This window comes from Rhea pennata, chromosome 8 (genome assembly GCF_028389875.1).
Source record: "Rhea pennata isolate bPtePen1 chromosome 8, bPtePen1.pri, whole genome shotgun sequence".
NCBI lineage: Eukaryota > Metazoa > Chordata > Aves > Rheiformes > Rheidae > Rhea > Rhea pennata.
Genome location: NC_084670.1, coordinates 2,823,263 through 2,839,085, shown reverse-complemented (window position 1 = coordinate 2,839,085; position 15,823 = coordinate 2,823,263). Strand labels below are relative to the sequence as shown.

Below are 15,823 nucleotides of genomic sequence, written 5' to 3'. Positions count from 1 at the left end.
GCATTTATAAGGCTCATGCTCTAGTCTGACTGTTTGCTTTCAAGGAATGTCGTACCTACTTACCACCTGCAGCTCTGTATACAACCCCTGAAACGCTCGGAAGGGCTTTACCTCCCACAGCCTAACGATACTAGATAAATCATAAATACCGTCTGGGACTCTTTCTGCCATCGGAGTGAGGATGAAACCCGAATACCAGCTGTTCGGGGGTGCCGCTCGAGCTCTGTCCCTTGAACAAAACGCTCCACCCCAGCGGCGGCCGTGCGGAGGGCAGCGCAGCCCCGGTCGGCTGGAGCCGAAATCGGGGTGTTCCCCCGTTACTGCAGCTGCTTCCGAAGGCTGCACGTGATGCTCGGGTGTCGTGACGGGCGCTTGATTCGGAAAGAGCCAGCTGGTAAGCCAGCTTCACTGAGATGCAGAAATCCAGAAGAAAGGTTTATCCTGCCTAAAAGGTTGTGTAGCGTTGGGAAATGTGTGCAGCCATCAAGGGCATGTGGCTCTGTAGAGGTGTCTGCATATACATGCGCACAAGTATCTTGAACGCCAGGAAGTTTTGTGTTCAGTTGCATATGGCAAAGCTGTCTGAGGATCTCAGTTGTTTCTCAAAATTGAATGTTTTCCACAAATTCCTCCCCATTCCAGCAAACCTGGCACAAAGCTAATGTATGTCAAATAAGCAAAACCATTTTAATGGAGATGCCGAAGGAGCATTTCAAATGATGGCGTAGTGCAACTCCAGCAAGGTAGGTCAGTGATGGTGACCGTGCCTTCAGGAACGTATAGAGCCTCCCTGAGCATGATGCAGAAGCTGGCGTTGGAGCCAGCGGCGTTCTCGCACCGAGTTTGAGGGGTGTGAAGAGGAATGCGGTTCCCACGTGGAATGCAAATGCCCGTGTCAGACCTTGACCCCAAAATATTGTTTGCTTAGGTACAACCTGGTGTATTTTGCCATAAGTTTACAGTCGCTTGTCATAAAAATACCTAGAGCAATTCCTCTGTCTGAAGACTAATATGGACATTCTGGAGAATAAGCTGAGACTGAGACTAGTTAAAAGTTAAAAAGGATGGTGGAGATACCTGATGTGTCCTAAGCATCATTGAGTTACATACATACATTGAGTTACTCGTACACTGAGTTAAAGCAAACCATTTTGACAGCAGCTGCACATAAGGTATTGATGCAGCTGGTGACGTGAGGGATTACCTTTATCTTTCTGGTCCGAAAGAACCATTTTGCAGCTTGGTTTACTGGCAGTGGTCCCGCGAGAGTCTGAAGTGAGCACTACAGTCAGGCCTCTGAATTCAAAGCGAGAAGCTTTTACCTGTTATTATATGCTGGGAGGTGAGTCAAAATGCAAAGATCAGGCAATTTTTTCTTCTGTCCTGAGAATTATTGCGAAGATTTTCTGCATTTGCAGGGAGCCGTATTGTATTCCTCTCTTCTTCCATACAGTTTATTTCCTCAGAGTAGGAGAAATGTTGATCATCAGGCCTTTTCTTAAGGTTTCAAATATACTATGTGCCTTTGCAGCTCGGTGGCAGGAAATGCAAGAGAGTTTAAGATGCAAAACAGGGGAAGACAGGACTGCACGCTGCTCTGTGTTAAAGGCAGGGGATACAGTCCTGCAGGATTCCCACTGATCTAAATAAGAATAAACGTTTCACCCAGAGTTTTGGTGATTGGAAAAGGCAGTTCAGGTTATGGCTCTGTCTTTTGTCTGCCGGTCAAAACCAGGACCCTTACCGTGCTGCGTAGCTGTCCTGTTTGCCCCGGGAATACGATGCTGTGTTTAGGTTAAATTCCTTACGTGCGGTGGAGGGGAGCACCATGGCAGCGAGGGTGCTTCGAGAACAAAATTAAAAAAAAAAAAAAAGGAAATTGAAAAAGGAAACTTTAAGTAGATGGTGCTAGATGACCTGAGGCAGGATAGTGGAATTCCGAAGTCTCTAAATTTCCTCATTTATTTTTAAGATGCTGCTCTTCTAATAGGCACTCAGGGCTCAGGGTATTGCCTGAGCTCTGGCTCCCGCGGAAGCACCCATCTGCGTTCAGCTTGAGCTCTCTGATTTCTCTCTCTGGCTCTGATAAGGAGATTTGTTGATGCTGGACAAATAACATTAAAAACCATGTTTACTAGTTAAATCCTTCCTGAAAATTTGCTTGCCCCACACTGAACCTCTCCGTCCCTGGTTTAAGCAGGGTCTGTAGTACTGTGCTGCTGCCATCGCTGTTCTCATCTGGCTGATTTTGCCCGTCACTGTGTCTTCTTCCAATTCACTTTAAGTATTTCAAATACATATTGTAAATTCCTAGAGGAAAAAATGAAGTATGCCCTTGCTCTCATGGGAACCCACTATTTGATGTTTCTCGGTTTTAGAAAATGGTAACAAAATGTAACGTGATACGGTTTCAAGCACTGCAAAGATAAACTCTGGAAAGAAGCCACAGGTTTCCCTCGGAACAGTCCATTTCTGCAAGCTGCATCATAGAGAGGATTTGTTATATATTTGTTTGCTTGCTATTTTTTTAAAAACCTTTAAAATAAAATGGACCCTGTTTAGTTGCTGCCTGGAGTTACAAAGTGCTAGAGTCCTGCCTGGGTAATACTGCTTGATTTGACACACGTGGGTTTTGCTGCCGCTGTTTTTTTGCGTGCTTTTCTAATATCGTTCTTTTTTCCAATGTGATGGGTAGGAGTAGTCTATATCCAAAACTTGCTAGAAAAAAGGTTTATTAGTGGCAGTTCTGAAGCCTCAAAAGATTGCTCCTGAGAAGTAATTTTAGAATCACAACAGGAATGTGTAGAGAAGAAGGAGGAAGAATAATTTATACCTTCAAGAAGAGGTTACGGTTACCTTCGAAGTCCGTTTCCCTGCCCCGGGCCTGGGTTGCTGTGGCGCCTTGGGCAGATGCTGCGCTCCGCAGCCGCGTGCAGCGTGGGTTTTCCTGCCTCTCGCCCCCGTGCCCGCGGCGGAGGCGGGCGGCGTGGGCCGCCGCGGAGGGCTGGGGCGCCGCCGGCAAGGAGGAGCGGGGGGGTTTCCTGTTCTAAATAGCGGGAGCGCCGAACCAGCTTCGGGTTGTGTACAGCTTGGTGGATAGTTTACAAATACTGCATCCCCTCCCCAACGCTGTCGGTTCCTAAAGGTGTAATTTTGGGGGTGGGCAGAGGGACTCGTACCTACTCCAGCCAACAGCGCGGACGTGCGAGCGGTGGGCTGCCCGGATGAGCAGGTGAAGCCTGCGCTTGCTTGGGGGCCTTGGGGCTTGCGTTGGTTCTTGACGCAGCGCTAAGAGCCGCGTCGTATGGAGGTGGTGTTTGCTTCACCTCCTCCCCCCCCCCCGTTCAATTTTTGACTAAAAATGTCCTAGGCCTTGTTTCTACACATCGCTAACCGAAAAGTAGGCTACCTCTTGCCTCTTGTTTGGTAGGAAGCTTGACTCCTTTCTGCCAGGAGGTGTCCTGCGTTGGGTGACCTGCCCATGCATCAGTGTCGAGCTGCACCTGGGGAAGGCGCCGGCCGGTGGCTTCCGTATCATCACCAGAAGGGCTGCCTGAGGGACCCCTGGGCTTGCACCCTGTCACTTATTCGCAATTTACCTCGTTTATCAAATACTCTGTTACCTAAAGACGAACATGAGGCAGACCCAGCTGCCCTGAAGTGCAGACCTTGAAATTCAGAGCCTGAAATGTGGTTCAGAATTTGCATTGAAAAACGAAAGTTGGTAGGTAGGTGGTTGTAGTGTTTTGTTTTGCTTTTAAGTGAAAAGCTTCACTGAAACCGAGCCGTTGGACTAGCTGAGATACATTCTTTGCCCGTGCAGCTGTGTTGGAGCATGTACGGTGGGGATGTGGCCTGACTTTGAAACAGCTCTTCTCAAATCTTTAAAGTTGCTGCTGGGGAAAGGAATTGGAGAAGACTGACGTGGTTGATTAGTGCCCTGGATGGACCTCGTGTTAGGAAAGGTGAAAAACACTCAGGCTTTTTTCTGAAAAAATTAGCTAACTATTGGGGAGAGATGCAAGGAGGCAACCTAGCACAATGTATGTAAGTTTTGTGTGTGTGTGTATGTATATATGTGTACACACACATATATACACATTTTTATATATGTTATATATATAAGAATATATATATAAGTAACAACTAGCATCGAGAACATAGTTTTATTTTCTGCAATGTAACAAGAGCCAAAGTGCTTGTAGTTTAACACGGTATGTTTAAAAACTTGAGAATTGCTAAAAAAGGGATTTCTTCATGCAGTTCAGCAAGATTCAACAAGAAACTGAGTTTTTGTAAAAGTGATAATAATCCAACTTAAAACAGTTGGTGATAACTGCAAGAAATGAGCCGAACCTGATGCTTTGGGACTTGAGGCAACACGCGGTGCTGAGGCATTCGGAATAGTCCCGGCAACGCGGGTAACTTAGCGTCCAGCCGCAGGCCAGCGCGGCGGGAGGAAGGGACGGGGCTGAGCCGGAGCTGAGCGCTGCAGCGGTCCCGGCCTCGGCGCGCCGCCGTTCTGCGGCAAGTCCGCTCTAACGAGCATCTCGTTAAAGCCTCGCGTGGTCGTCGCTGTTGGAGCGCGCTTAGCCTGCTGCTGCCATCTGTTAAGCAGATGCAGTTAAACAACGAGGGGTGGGAAGAATGTGGTGCAGATGCTAATATACTGTGTAAACGCCAACGAGCGAGTTCTCTTAAATATTTAGACTATTTTTGTAAGGTTGTGGGGCTTATTTACTCTCTGTCTGGGAGGCTCCTTTAACTTCATTTGAACGTTACCACTTAGCACTGCTCTTCTATTTAAAAAGTTAGATGGCATGGAGTGCAAATGTTGGCTTGTACCTTGTGTATGTACTGGAAAGAATAACGGGTAGGGCATCATTAGAAAACGTTCCCCAAGCTTTGATTTTTGCTTTTGTGTTGTTTGAGGGTTTCTTGTGGGAGAGCAGAGAGAGGCGGCAGCAGCAAAATTATCTCAATCCAACAGGGAGGTATTTTTGGCTCCAGATGAAATTTCGCGCAGACGCTTTGGATAGGAAGCGGATATATTGAGTAACACTATTGTATTGAATAGTGGGCAAGCAGTTAACATGAGGCCTCCGGGAATTCAATTTGTGATTGCGTTTTTCTCCAAATGGTGTGACCCTTGTTTAGGTTTTACTGTTGGTGTGGATTCGCTGTCTGTGATAGCAGGTTGACTGACGGGCTTCCGCTCACCCCTCGGTGACATATGCAATTAAAATTGATTTGAAAAAAAGAAAAAAAGGAAGTAGTAGTGCTGTAAAATTTCAAGATCTCGGTTGACCCAAAAATCAAACTAAAACAGGTTGAACAGCATAGTTCAGTGGCCAAATGGATTCCTGCTAGCATTGTGACTTTCAGATAACCGTGTAAAATGTGCTTGGTCACTATTTTGGAAGTTCATAAGCCCAGCTACGGTTTAAGGGCGTGAAGGAAGGGGTCAGCTGTGTATGAGGGACAGAGCTCCTTTCTCAGTAGCTGACAGACTATTTCCTTCTCGTTCCTTTTGATGTCCGGAGACTAAACGCAGTGCGGTGAGAAAAATTCAATTCATCTACAACATTTTGCATCAAAATGACATGCTTTAATGTGTCTTCTTCTGATGTTTAAATTATCTTTTCATCTCATGAGGAGGAGGGAAAAAAAAAAGTGTTTGTGGTTTAAGTGCCCGAGCAGAACTTTAAACAAAGGTCTGGGAGAAGAGGAAGTCTCAACGTATGGACGCCTTTTAAGAGTAGTTGCCTTTTTTTCTTCTGGGCTCTTGGAGACTTGTAAACGGAGGAGATTTATTGCTGCCCTTCCAAATGCTCCTTTCGAATTAAGAGTTCACATTTCTGAAATTCCTGACGTCCTCAGGAGGGAGGGTGATAAGGGAAAGTGATGATGCTAAGCAGAGCAGAGCAAACTGAAGGGTTTTCCAGGCTGCCTCTGCCGGTGATGTCTCCCTATACCCTTGCTAGGGGAAAATCGGCTAGACCTGTGCTGGGAGAAGTCTTGATGACTAAAGATATTAAATCATATTTGGATGAAATCTTTAGGAGTTACAGTTATAACTGCTAGTAATTTGTATAGCTGATTCCAGCTTATTTGCTGCTGGTACGTTTGAAGTCACGCGATCCGTGATCTCGCTGTGTGAAGCAGCAGGAAGGGGCAGATGGTGCCGCTTCCCCTCGGACAGGCTCTCCATGCCGTTCTTCCTACAGCATGTACCAGCAGCCTGCATCTCTTACGGCTTTGGGCTTCTTTTTCCTGTAAAGTGCATGGTGTGTTTCCAGTTGAAAATGCCAGTGTATGCAAGAAAGTATCAGCATTTTAATAGGGACCTGCCAGAAAAAACTATTTCAGCCTCCCTGTTAAAATTCTTGCTTTGGTAGAGGATGCTTGCTGGAGGCAGAGAAGTGGCTGTTTATTTTCTTAGAAAACCTATAGCTCTTCCTGGTGTGCAACTGAGCAGGAGCCTAGAAGAAAGCAAGGAGGTGCTCTGCAAAGTACTGGGTTTTTTTTTTTTTTTTTCCTCTTTTGCAATGTGCAACTAAATATTCTCATCTTATTACCATTGTTTCTTGATAATAAATCAGTATTGTTCTCTTAAGGCTCTGTTGCATTATGCAGCAGTGACTGCATGTCACTACTAAGACAGACTGACAGAGATTTTTAGACGGGTTTCTAAATTTTCCAGTGGGGCTGGATGCCCTGTCCTGAAAGTGAAAGTTGCCCTTAGAAGCGAGAAATCTTCGAGAGGAACTTGAGAGCGTCAGGCAGGTTACGAGGGGAAGATGCTGCTCTTGCGCTTGAAACGGCCTTCTGCCCCTTGGTGACCTTGACATTTTGGGTGCACAAAAGTGGGTCTCACTTTTCTGTTTTCCAGACACCCGATTAGTATAAATTCTGCCCACAGCCTGTTGTGTGTAGCTGGATTGTTGACCCCCCGGAGGCTATTCGGTTTGAATTCCTGGATAGTTGGAAACAACCAGCACTTTAAATTATTCTATTAACTTAATATGTTTAGCATTAGAGAGCAGTCATAGTTTGCAGGGGCGGTACCTTTCTCATGCGAGGCATTTTTATTGCATTTTATGTCAGTTTGATAAAGTAGCAAATATTTTGAAAACACTGTGTTTACCTTCAAAAATGCAACCGACCATCCCATGTAGATATGGGAACATGAGTTGCTTACATCAACTTGATTTACCCTTAGGCAAATCTGACATTTTAGGTCCCCCAAATGAAACGTTCCTTTTCCGACACAGGCTTCTTCCCCCCTGCGCACTTTGAAACTACTTTATCGTGATGGTTATAACAAGAGGTCTCTTACGCATCCTTTCTGATTTTGTTTCAGAGGATATTCAACTCTTTTGTGTACACGGAAAAAATATCCAATGGAGAAAGCGAAGTCCAGCAGGTAAGCCTGAACTCCCTCCCCATCCGCTGCTGCCCGCTGAACACGGAGAGAGGGACTGTTTTGTTTTAAAAGCACGCGGCCAACGTGGAAATTGCGGTTCTGGCTGGATGTATTTTAGCCTCTCTTCCAGCACACGGCAACCAAGAGCAGTAAGTGGAAGAAGGATTTTATCAGCCGCTTACGCGTTTGGCAGGTTTGCGTTCCCATGGGAAGGCTTCCCGTCTGCCCGAGCCCGCACCGAGGGGCGAGCGCGCCGCAGGCAGCGCAGGGGCCCCCCGGGCTGCCTCTCGCTGTCCAGCTCGCTCGTTTTCCCCTTAACAGTGTCTCTTTTAGAATGGTTTTCACTCAAGGTGAAAACACCGATGTTATTTGTGAATTTGGAAGCAGAATCAGTTGTGTTGTGTAAATTTGTGACTAGTTGTTAGTGTCTTGCAGAGGGGCAGTTTCCTATTAGGACTTTTTGTTACTTTGTGTGTGTTTTTTCTTAAGGGAGCAAACTTGCAAGTATTCTGAGGAAAATGAACTCTTCAATTTAGCATTAAGGCAGTGTGTCTTTCAACGCAGGGGCTATTTGCATTTTAGTACTTGTAAATGCATTTGGAAAGTTAACTTTGGATAAACTTTTAAGACAGGTCAAATAAGACTTAATTTTGTCTTTAAGAAATTGAAGTACTGAGTATTCTCACAACTTCATCGTCATGGCAAATGTGATCTGTTGTGATAGAAGGAACAAAAATTGTCCTGCGTAGGCAGCCTGCAGGCCAGAACAAAGAACTGGCTTTTCATCCCCGTTTAAGCATGGACTCATTTATACAACGTCAGCAAGTAACCTGACCTTCTTAGACCCCTATCAAACCAGTTTTAGTGCTCAGTAAAAACAAGAGTGGCTCAGAGTGGAGTCCTCCCAGGAGGAAACGAATAGCTCTCCAGCCACGCAGGTAGTTTGGGATGTGCATGAACTGCTGTTGTGTGTTTCCAGGAGCATATCAGTATTTAGCATGCATGCGTGCATTAAAACTAGAAATGTATATAAGCAAATTAGTCCTCTAAGTTATGTTTATGATAAATTATTAAAACTGCCAGACAAAAAATATTTTTTTTTCCAAAGAAACAGTCAAAGCAGAGATGAATGAAATGGGATTCTGCATTCACATACAATGCACTGAAGCTTTGGGCAAGCTTAGATTTGAGAGCAGGGCTCAGCTTTCTTTTTATTTCAAAAGATATCTGCTAGCTTCTGATAGGATTATGATCAATGTAGGAACTAAATTAATCTGCAGAAAACAGAATAGTACAGGAAAAATTTCAGCATCCCTAGGTTTTGGTTAAACAAAAAATGCAGGTCTTTGGTGTGGAATCCTTATCCTGTACTGGCATTAAGTTAGAAGTGTGTAATAATGTTAACACATAACTTTGAATGTCATATCACGTGATTAATGACCTAGGTTTGAAATTAGATTTTTTAGATTGAAATCATAGAAGTTTTAGGTTAATCTCGTGTGTGTGTTAAAGTAAAATTGACAAGATTTGTGGAGGGGGGGGAAAAAGGCGCAAATGTGCTTTACCTTTGGTATGGCTTGCATCAGTCTCTCTTACTTTAGTTTGGTGTGACAGAGATGTGTATGGGGAGCACCAGAGTAAAAAAGAGCAAAGCATTAATTCCAGTAGAGTACCCTATTTCTGATATTAACCATATGGATAATAATGTTCAAACCCAGTAACAGATGTTTTGCTTTACGGGAGTTTTTCCTAGCTCTGGTCAGTGGAGGGACTGGATTCTAGTTTTTCTAAGCATACTCTTTCTCTGGATTCTGCTTGGCCATAGAAACGGGATCCTGCTTTTGGTACAGGAATAAGAAATATTTGTCATGCATCTTATTTAAGACAGAGAGACAGTCTTTTTCCTGGGTTTGATTCCCTGGTCTGCCATTTTTAGTGCCACCTCGGTCACCCTGTGTGCTTTGCTTCTGCAGGGGATTGTGAGGAAGCCTTCCAGATCTCCAGTCCTCCTTATCCTCCCCTGGATTTGATCTACTTTATCTTATTTCTTCCCCTCTTATTTTTTTTTCTCTTTTTTTAATGCAGTCACCAATATTGGATGCAATGAAGTGGGGGCAGGGGATGTGCTGTCCGTTTTGCATAAGCACACTTTATCGTGTGTGTATCTCCTCAAGGAAGCCAAAAAAAAAAAAAAAAAAAAAAAAAGACCTTTTTTGGTAACCTCTTAAGTGAAGAACCTGGGATTAAAAAATATTATGTGGAATCATGTAGGAGGACTTCCTGTGCTCTTCAGAGAAGTGATACCCTTTCTTCCCTGGAGGTCCAGATACATACACCTAAGTATTGGAGTAGTTCATGTGCTATTATTGCTGTTATTAATTTGCATGATATAATTTCCAATGTGTGTTCAGATTTGTAGATTTTGTTGGGTATATCAGTGAAACATTGTAAATATATAAATGAATCTGCTAAAATTAGGGCTTAGAATTCCTTTGGCTCTAGCAAAGCTTTTTTCTTTAAGCAACCAGACAGCTTCTCTCCCCCACACACCCCCCAAAAAAACTCTTTACCCTCAGAAAATAAGGAAAAATGACTATATTGCTGAATAATATTTGAGGATGTTCCATTTTATGAGTAACTCTTGGTATTTTTAAATAATAGAGATTCTATTAAGAGCTTAAGTTTCTTAACATGGCTGCCTTCAGCCATTTAGGTGCCGTATCTCATGTAGATAAGCCACTCAAGACAAAAATACACTTTACTGTCCAGCGTCTGTTTGCAGAAAAGAAATAAATTGTTACGAGGGGAGATCAGAGCAGTCCGTATGGAAGTCCCAGCAGCACAGGGTTACTTTGCTCGCGGCTGCTGCAGCCTCTGGAAAAGGCTGCGCCGGTGAACGAGGCCCGAGCGAGCGGTCGGGAGCCAGGGAAACCGCTCGGTGCCGTGTCCCGGCACGGCAGAACTGAGCAAAAAGTCGGCAAAGCTGCTTTATGTAACCCAGAATTATGGCAAGGGAGGATAAAGGTTCGGGGTGCCCGGACTAGGGTGCTGGGCAAGGAGTCTGCCCCGTGGGAAGGCAGCGTGCTGCGGCTTCCCCTTGGGCGTTGGCCTGGGTAATGCCCGAGGCTGGATGTGCAAAACTGGTGACAAATTTAAAAGTTAAGGGAAGGGATTGCTTTAATACGCAGAATATTAGAACCCAAACTATTTCGGCGGTGCACTGCAAAGAGGCTTTTGTTTCCGCGTGAGCGTACGCAGGTGTGTGCGCGCTCGCGTGCAAGGTGGCCGCAAAATGGTCATTGTCATGTAAACGTAGAAGTTTAAATCTGGAACTTGCCTGTCATCTTAAAAGGAGGGTTCACTGGCTTTGACTTAAAGATCATGTTTTTCACAAGTATTTCTGGGTGGTCTGCACACCACAAAAGAGCCATGTGGGCTAGATTATATGTATCAGATGGCTTTTGAAAGCTAGAAGTGTTTGGGGGAAACTAAGAAACTGAATTAAAACTTCTTTGAAGTCTTAACTATAGATTCTTCACTTTCTTTTTTAAAAAAAAAAAAAAAAAAAAAAGCATTGCTTGTTTCCCAGTCACAGATGTACATATTCACTCTAAGTAGAGCTAAATAACTGTCTAAACATTGTAGGTAGTGTGATTAATTCTTAGCTGTCAGAAGAGAAAAACGAGGCCCCGGCAAAGCATAATTACAGTGGTTAAAAGCTCAGCGGTGAAGTGGATGGAAGAATAATTGAGCACTTCTGTTTCATTAATAACTAGGTCTTTTAGCCCTAATGAATCACAAGCAGTATAACCGGACTTTTATGAGTAAGAGCAGTACATCCAACTGGATCGTCTTGAACAAATGCAAACAAATGTAAGCAAATTAAATCCTCTCTCGCTCATTCCTGCTTTTGTCATTCATTAACATTTTCTTAGCAACTGATACCCAAAGGCAATTAATTACAGTTTTATGTCAGCTGGGATTTTTTTTCTGGCAGACCACTGAATTGTGCAAGGATTTTTTTTTTTTTGTATGTACCATATTCTGTAAATAATGACTTTCAGTTTGGGAAAGTGAAAAACTACAGCTGTTGGCCTTCAGGCCTAATAATATAATATGCTTGGCTTTCTTCATGCCACACAAGGAGTGGCTTACCTTTTTGACATTAAGCTAGCTAAACTCTTGAAGTCTAGAGCTATTTGCTAATAAGAATAATAATTCTATATGACCCTTTTCACTTTGAAGGATTTATTAGAAGTTAGATGATAATTACCAAAAATAATCTGAGTCGGTTTCTTGTAAGTTGTTTGCTTATTGTATATGAGTTCTGATATTAAAATGTCAGTAGTATGAACCAGGGATGTAAGTAAGTTGCAAAATGGTTGGTTTCATTAAAAGTAATCTAGGTTTGCAGTTTAAAGGAGGTCAGCATATATTCAGCATTATGTCAGGCATCTAGTTCTTGATAGCGTAGAGGACAGGGGACTGGACTGCAAAGAGGAAGGGGGGAGGTGATGCAGTCTTGAACAGGAAAGTATTCACGATCGCCATGCAGAGAAGTGTTATATCTTAAATGCTGGCAGAGAATATAGGGCGCAGCAGCAACAATATTGGTTTAAAAAAGAAAAAAAAAAAAAAAAAGAGCATCTGTTGCAAACTGATCCCCCGAATGGGTGCTCCGGCACCGCATTGCATGTCTCTGTGGCGTAGCTTATTCCACTGTCAGGTTGGGTTATCATTTCAGCTATGCTGATAAATAAAATGGAAAATACCTTTATGTTTAGTATGAATTGTTTCCTAGGTAGACTGTAAAGCCAAAAAGGTGTGTTGTTTCATTTTCAAGTTTCCCTGTAGTGTTGGCCACATTTCTCTGACCTCTTTTCTGGCTCTAATAGTACAACAAATGGCATGAATTCAGATCAGAAAATGCCAGGATTTCCCCCCCCCCCTTTTCCCTCCCTCCAAATTCAGGTGATTTCTTCTACTCAGAGCACTGAAATAGTGTTTCAGTGCCTCACACTGAGAAAGTCTGCCTCCGCTTTTGCAGCCAGGCCCGTCCATTCAGGCTTTTTCTGGCTCTGACTTGTCTTTCTGACGTCTTGCTGCAAGTTCAGCTTAGCCCAGCTGAGCGTGGATTTTCCGTTTCCCCTCCCTTTGTGCTTCTGCTGGTGGTCTAGTACAGCACTGTCCTCCAGGTTGCTCATGGACTCAAAGCCGAGGGTCATCTTTGGCTCCTGCCTCTGCCTTCAAGTTCAGACACTTGAAAATCCCTTGCTGCTTTCTGCCTGTCTGTTTGCATTTACCAATTTTACATGCAGCAACTTGCCGCCGTCTGCTGCTGAGCAGGGCCGGGGAGAGTCATAGAATCAGAATCAGGAAGGTTGGCCGGGACCTCTGGAGATCATCTAGTCCAACCTCCTCGCTCGGCAGGGTCACCTAGAGCATGGTAGACAGGGCTGCATCCAGGCGGGCCTTGGAGATCTCCAGAGAAGGAGACTCCACAACCTCTCTGGGCAGCCTGGTCCAGTGCTCCGTCACTCTCACAGGGAAGAAATTCCCCCTCACGGTCAGGCGGAACTGCCTGTGCTTCAATTTGTGCCCACTGCCTCTTGTCCTGTCACACAGGACAACTGAGAAGAGTTTGTCCCCGTCCCCTTGACACCCTCCCTTCAGGTACTTGTACACATTGATCAGATCCCCCCTCAGTCTTCTCTTCCCCAGGCTGAAGAGGCCCAGCTCTCGCAGCCGTTCCTCACAGGGCAGGTGCTCCAGCCCTCGGATCATCCTCGTAGCCCCACACTGGCCTCTCTCCAGTAGCTCCATGTCTCTCTTGTACTGGGGAGCCCAGAACTGGACACAGGACTCGAGATGAGGCCTCCCCAGGGCTGAGTCGAGGGGCAGGATCCCCTCCCTCGACCTTGCCTGTGTTGAACCTCAGGAGGTTCCTCTCCGCCCAGCTCTCCAGCCTGTCCAGGTCTCTCTGAATGGCAGCACAGCCCTCAGGTGTGTCAGCCACTCCTCCCAGCTTGGGATCATCAGCAAACTTGCTGAGGAGGCACTCTGTCCCCTCATCCAGGTCATTGATGAAACAGTTGAACAGGATGGGACCCAGTCCTGAGCCCTGGGGGATGCCACTAGCCACAGGCCTCCAACTGAACTCCCCACCACTGATGACGACCCTCTGAGCTCTGCCTTTCAGCCAGTTTTCAATCCACCTCACCGTCCACTCGTCTAACCCACGCTTCCTGAGCTTCTCTAGGAGGATGTTCTGGGAGACAGTGTCAAAAGCCTTCCTGAAGTCAAGGTCCACAACATCCACTGCCCTCCCCTCATCTACCCAGCCAGTCATTCCATCAGAGAAGGCTATCAGGTTGGATAAGCAGGATTTCCCCTTGGTGAATCCATGCTGACTACTCCTGATCACCTTCTTTTCCTCCATATGTCTGGAGATGACATCCAGAATGACCTGTTCCATCACCTTTCCAGGGATGGAGGTGAGGCTGACTGGCCTATAGTTGCCTGAGTCCTCCTTCTTGCCCTTTTTGAAGACTGGAGTGACGTTGGCTTTCTTCCAGTCCTCGGGAACCTCTCCAGTTCTCCAGGACCTTTCAAAAATGATGGAGAGTGGCTTGGCAATAACATCCGCCAGCTCCCTCAGTACCCGTGGGTGCATCCCATCCAGACCCATGGATTTGTGGATGTCTAGCCTGCCCAGAAGGTCTCTAATCCTATCCTCCTCAACCAAAGGAAAGTCTTTCCTACTCCAGACTTTCTTCCTCATGTCCAGGCTGCAGGATTCCTGGGGGCTGCCCTTAGCAGTGAAGACAGAAGCACAGAAGGCATTCAGTAATTCTGCCTTCTCTGTATCCCTTGTCACCAGGGCCCCCGCCCCATTCAGGAGCGGGCCCACATTTCCCCTAGTCCGCCTCCTGCTGCTGATGTATTTGAAGAAGCCCTTCCTGTTGTCCTTGACATCCCTTGCCAGACGCAATTCCAACTGGGCCTTAGTCTTCCTCGCAGCATCTCTACAGACTCTGACTGCATTCCTGTAATTCTCCCAAGTAGCTTGTCCCCTCTTCCACAGTCTGTGTGCTTTGTTCTTCTGTCCGAATTTGGCCAGGAGCTCCTTGCTCACCCATGCAGGCCTCCTGCCCCCTTTGCTGCACTTCTTACTCATAGAGATGCACTGCTCTTGAGCTTGGAGGAAGTGATATTTGAATACCAGCCAGCTCTCCTGGACCCCCCTTCCTTCTAGGGCCTTAACACATGAGATTCTTCCAATTAGGTCTCTGAAGAGCCTGAAGCTGCCGTATCAGACACCGCACTGTGGTGCTGGGCTCCTGCAAAGGTCCGTGTGGAAATGCTGCTTTTTCCCATGCAGTGGAAAATGTTTTCTTTTCCTACAAATGCCTGATATTCATTCCTGCTTTACGCTGCCACTGAAGAAATTAAACTGGTGAATTGTGATTGATGATGAGATCTTCTTTGAGCCCCCTCTTTTATTGTTTTAAATAATCCTTGACTGCTAAAAATGGATTATTGCATGATTTGGCTTTCCATATTCTTTTTGACTATGTCCACTTCAGGAGAGCACAGAGCATCAGCTTTAGTTGTGACACTATAGTAAAGGATTGAAACTGTGCCATCCAGACGAACTCGAGTGGCAAGTGCTTGTAGAAAGTTCTCTCTAAAGATCAAATACCCGGTCTGCAAACTGTGTTGGCTTCTTGTTCCATGGAGGACAATAGAATACTCCAAATAAAACTTCCAGATAGTGTTATTCTGTGTATTTAAAAAAAAAAAAAAAAAAAAAAAAATCAGTCACTGGATTGGTAGGTCATTTGTAAATAACGTTTGGTTTGCTTTCCTGTTCTTTGACTGAAACAGAGCCTGGCTATTCTGGACCTTGCTTCTGGGAGTTTCTTCACTGCTACTTGCTGCTGTTGGGCTGCCGTAATCGTTCTGGTTCCTGCAGGACTTGTGCACAGCCTGTGTGGGACTTGTTGGATAATACAGCACTTTTTTTCAAGCCTGCTTCAGAGCCAGACTTCTGTTGTTGTTACGTTCCTTTACTTGCTCCATTACCAATTGCTAGGTGATGAGATTACTTCCTCCTTTTCAGTGCTTTAGCTATTCCATATTTTTCCTTGTTTTCCTTTGCCGGTTAATTTGCATTCCTGGTTTTTATAAGCTGTGGGAAAGGATGTCGCAATCCATAACGTTTTGTTCTTTGCATATTTAGTGCTAAGGCCAACATTGCTTCAGATGCTGATTGCACACAAGATTCCTGTCTGTTTTCAAGGAATATACTCGTTATAAAAATTATTAATGAAATACTAGTTAAAACTGAGGAGCTACTTTGCAGTCACCTGGTGAGAGGACTCCTCATCTCTTGAT

General features: G+C 45.1%; 1 protein-coding gene across 2 annotated transcripts in view; it reads left to right on the top strand.

Annotated features, from left to right (window-relative positions):
- CACHD1 (cache domain containing 1) overlaps nt 1–15,823 on the top strand; it is a 106,178-nt gene that overhangs the window by 30,597 nt on the left and 59,758 nt on the right. For both annotated transcript variants that reach the window (XM_062581606.1, XM_062581607.1), the window contains exon 2: nt 7,364–7,426. In XM_062581606.1, the coding sequence (XP_062437590.1) occupies nt 7,364–7,426 (63 nt within the window). The remainder of the gene's footprint in view (nt 1–7,363; nt 7,427–15,823) is intronic.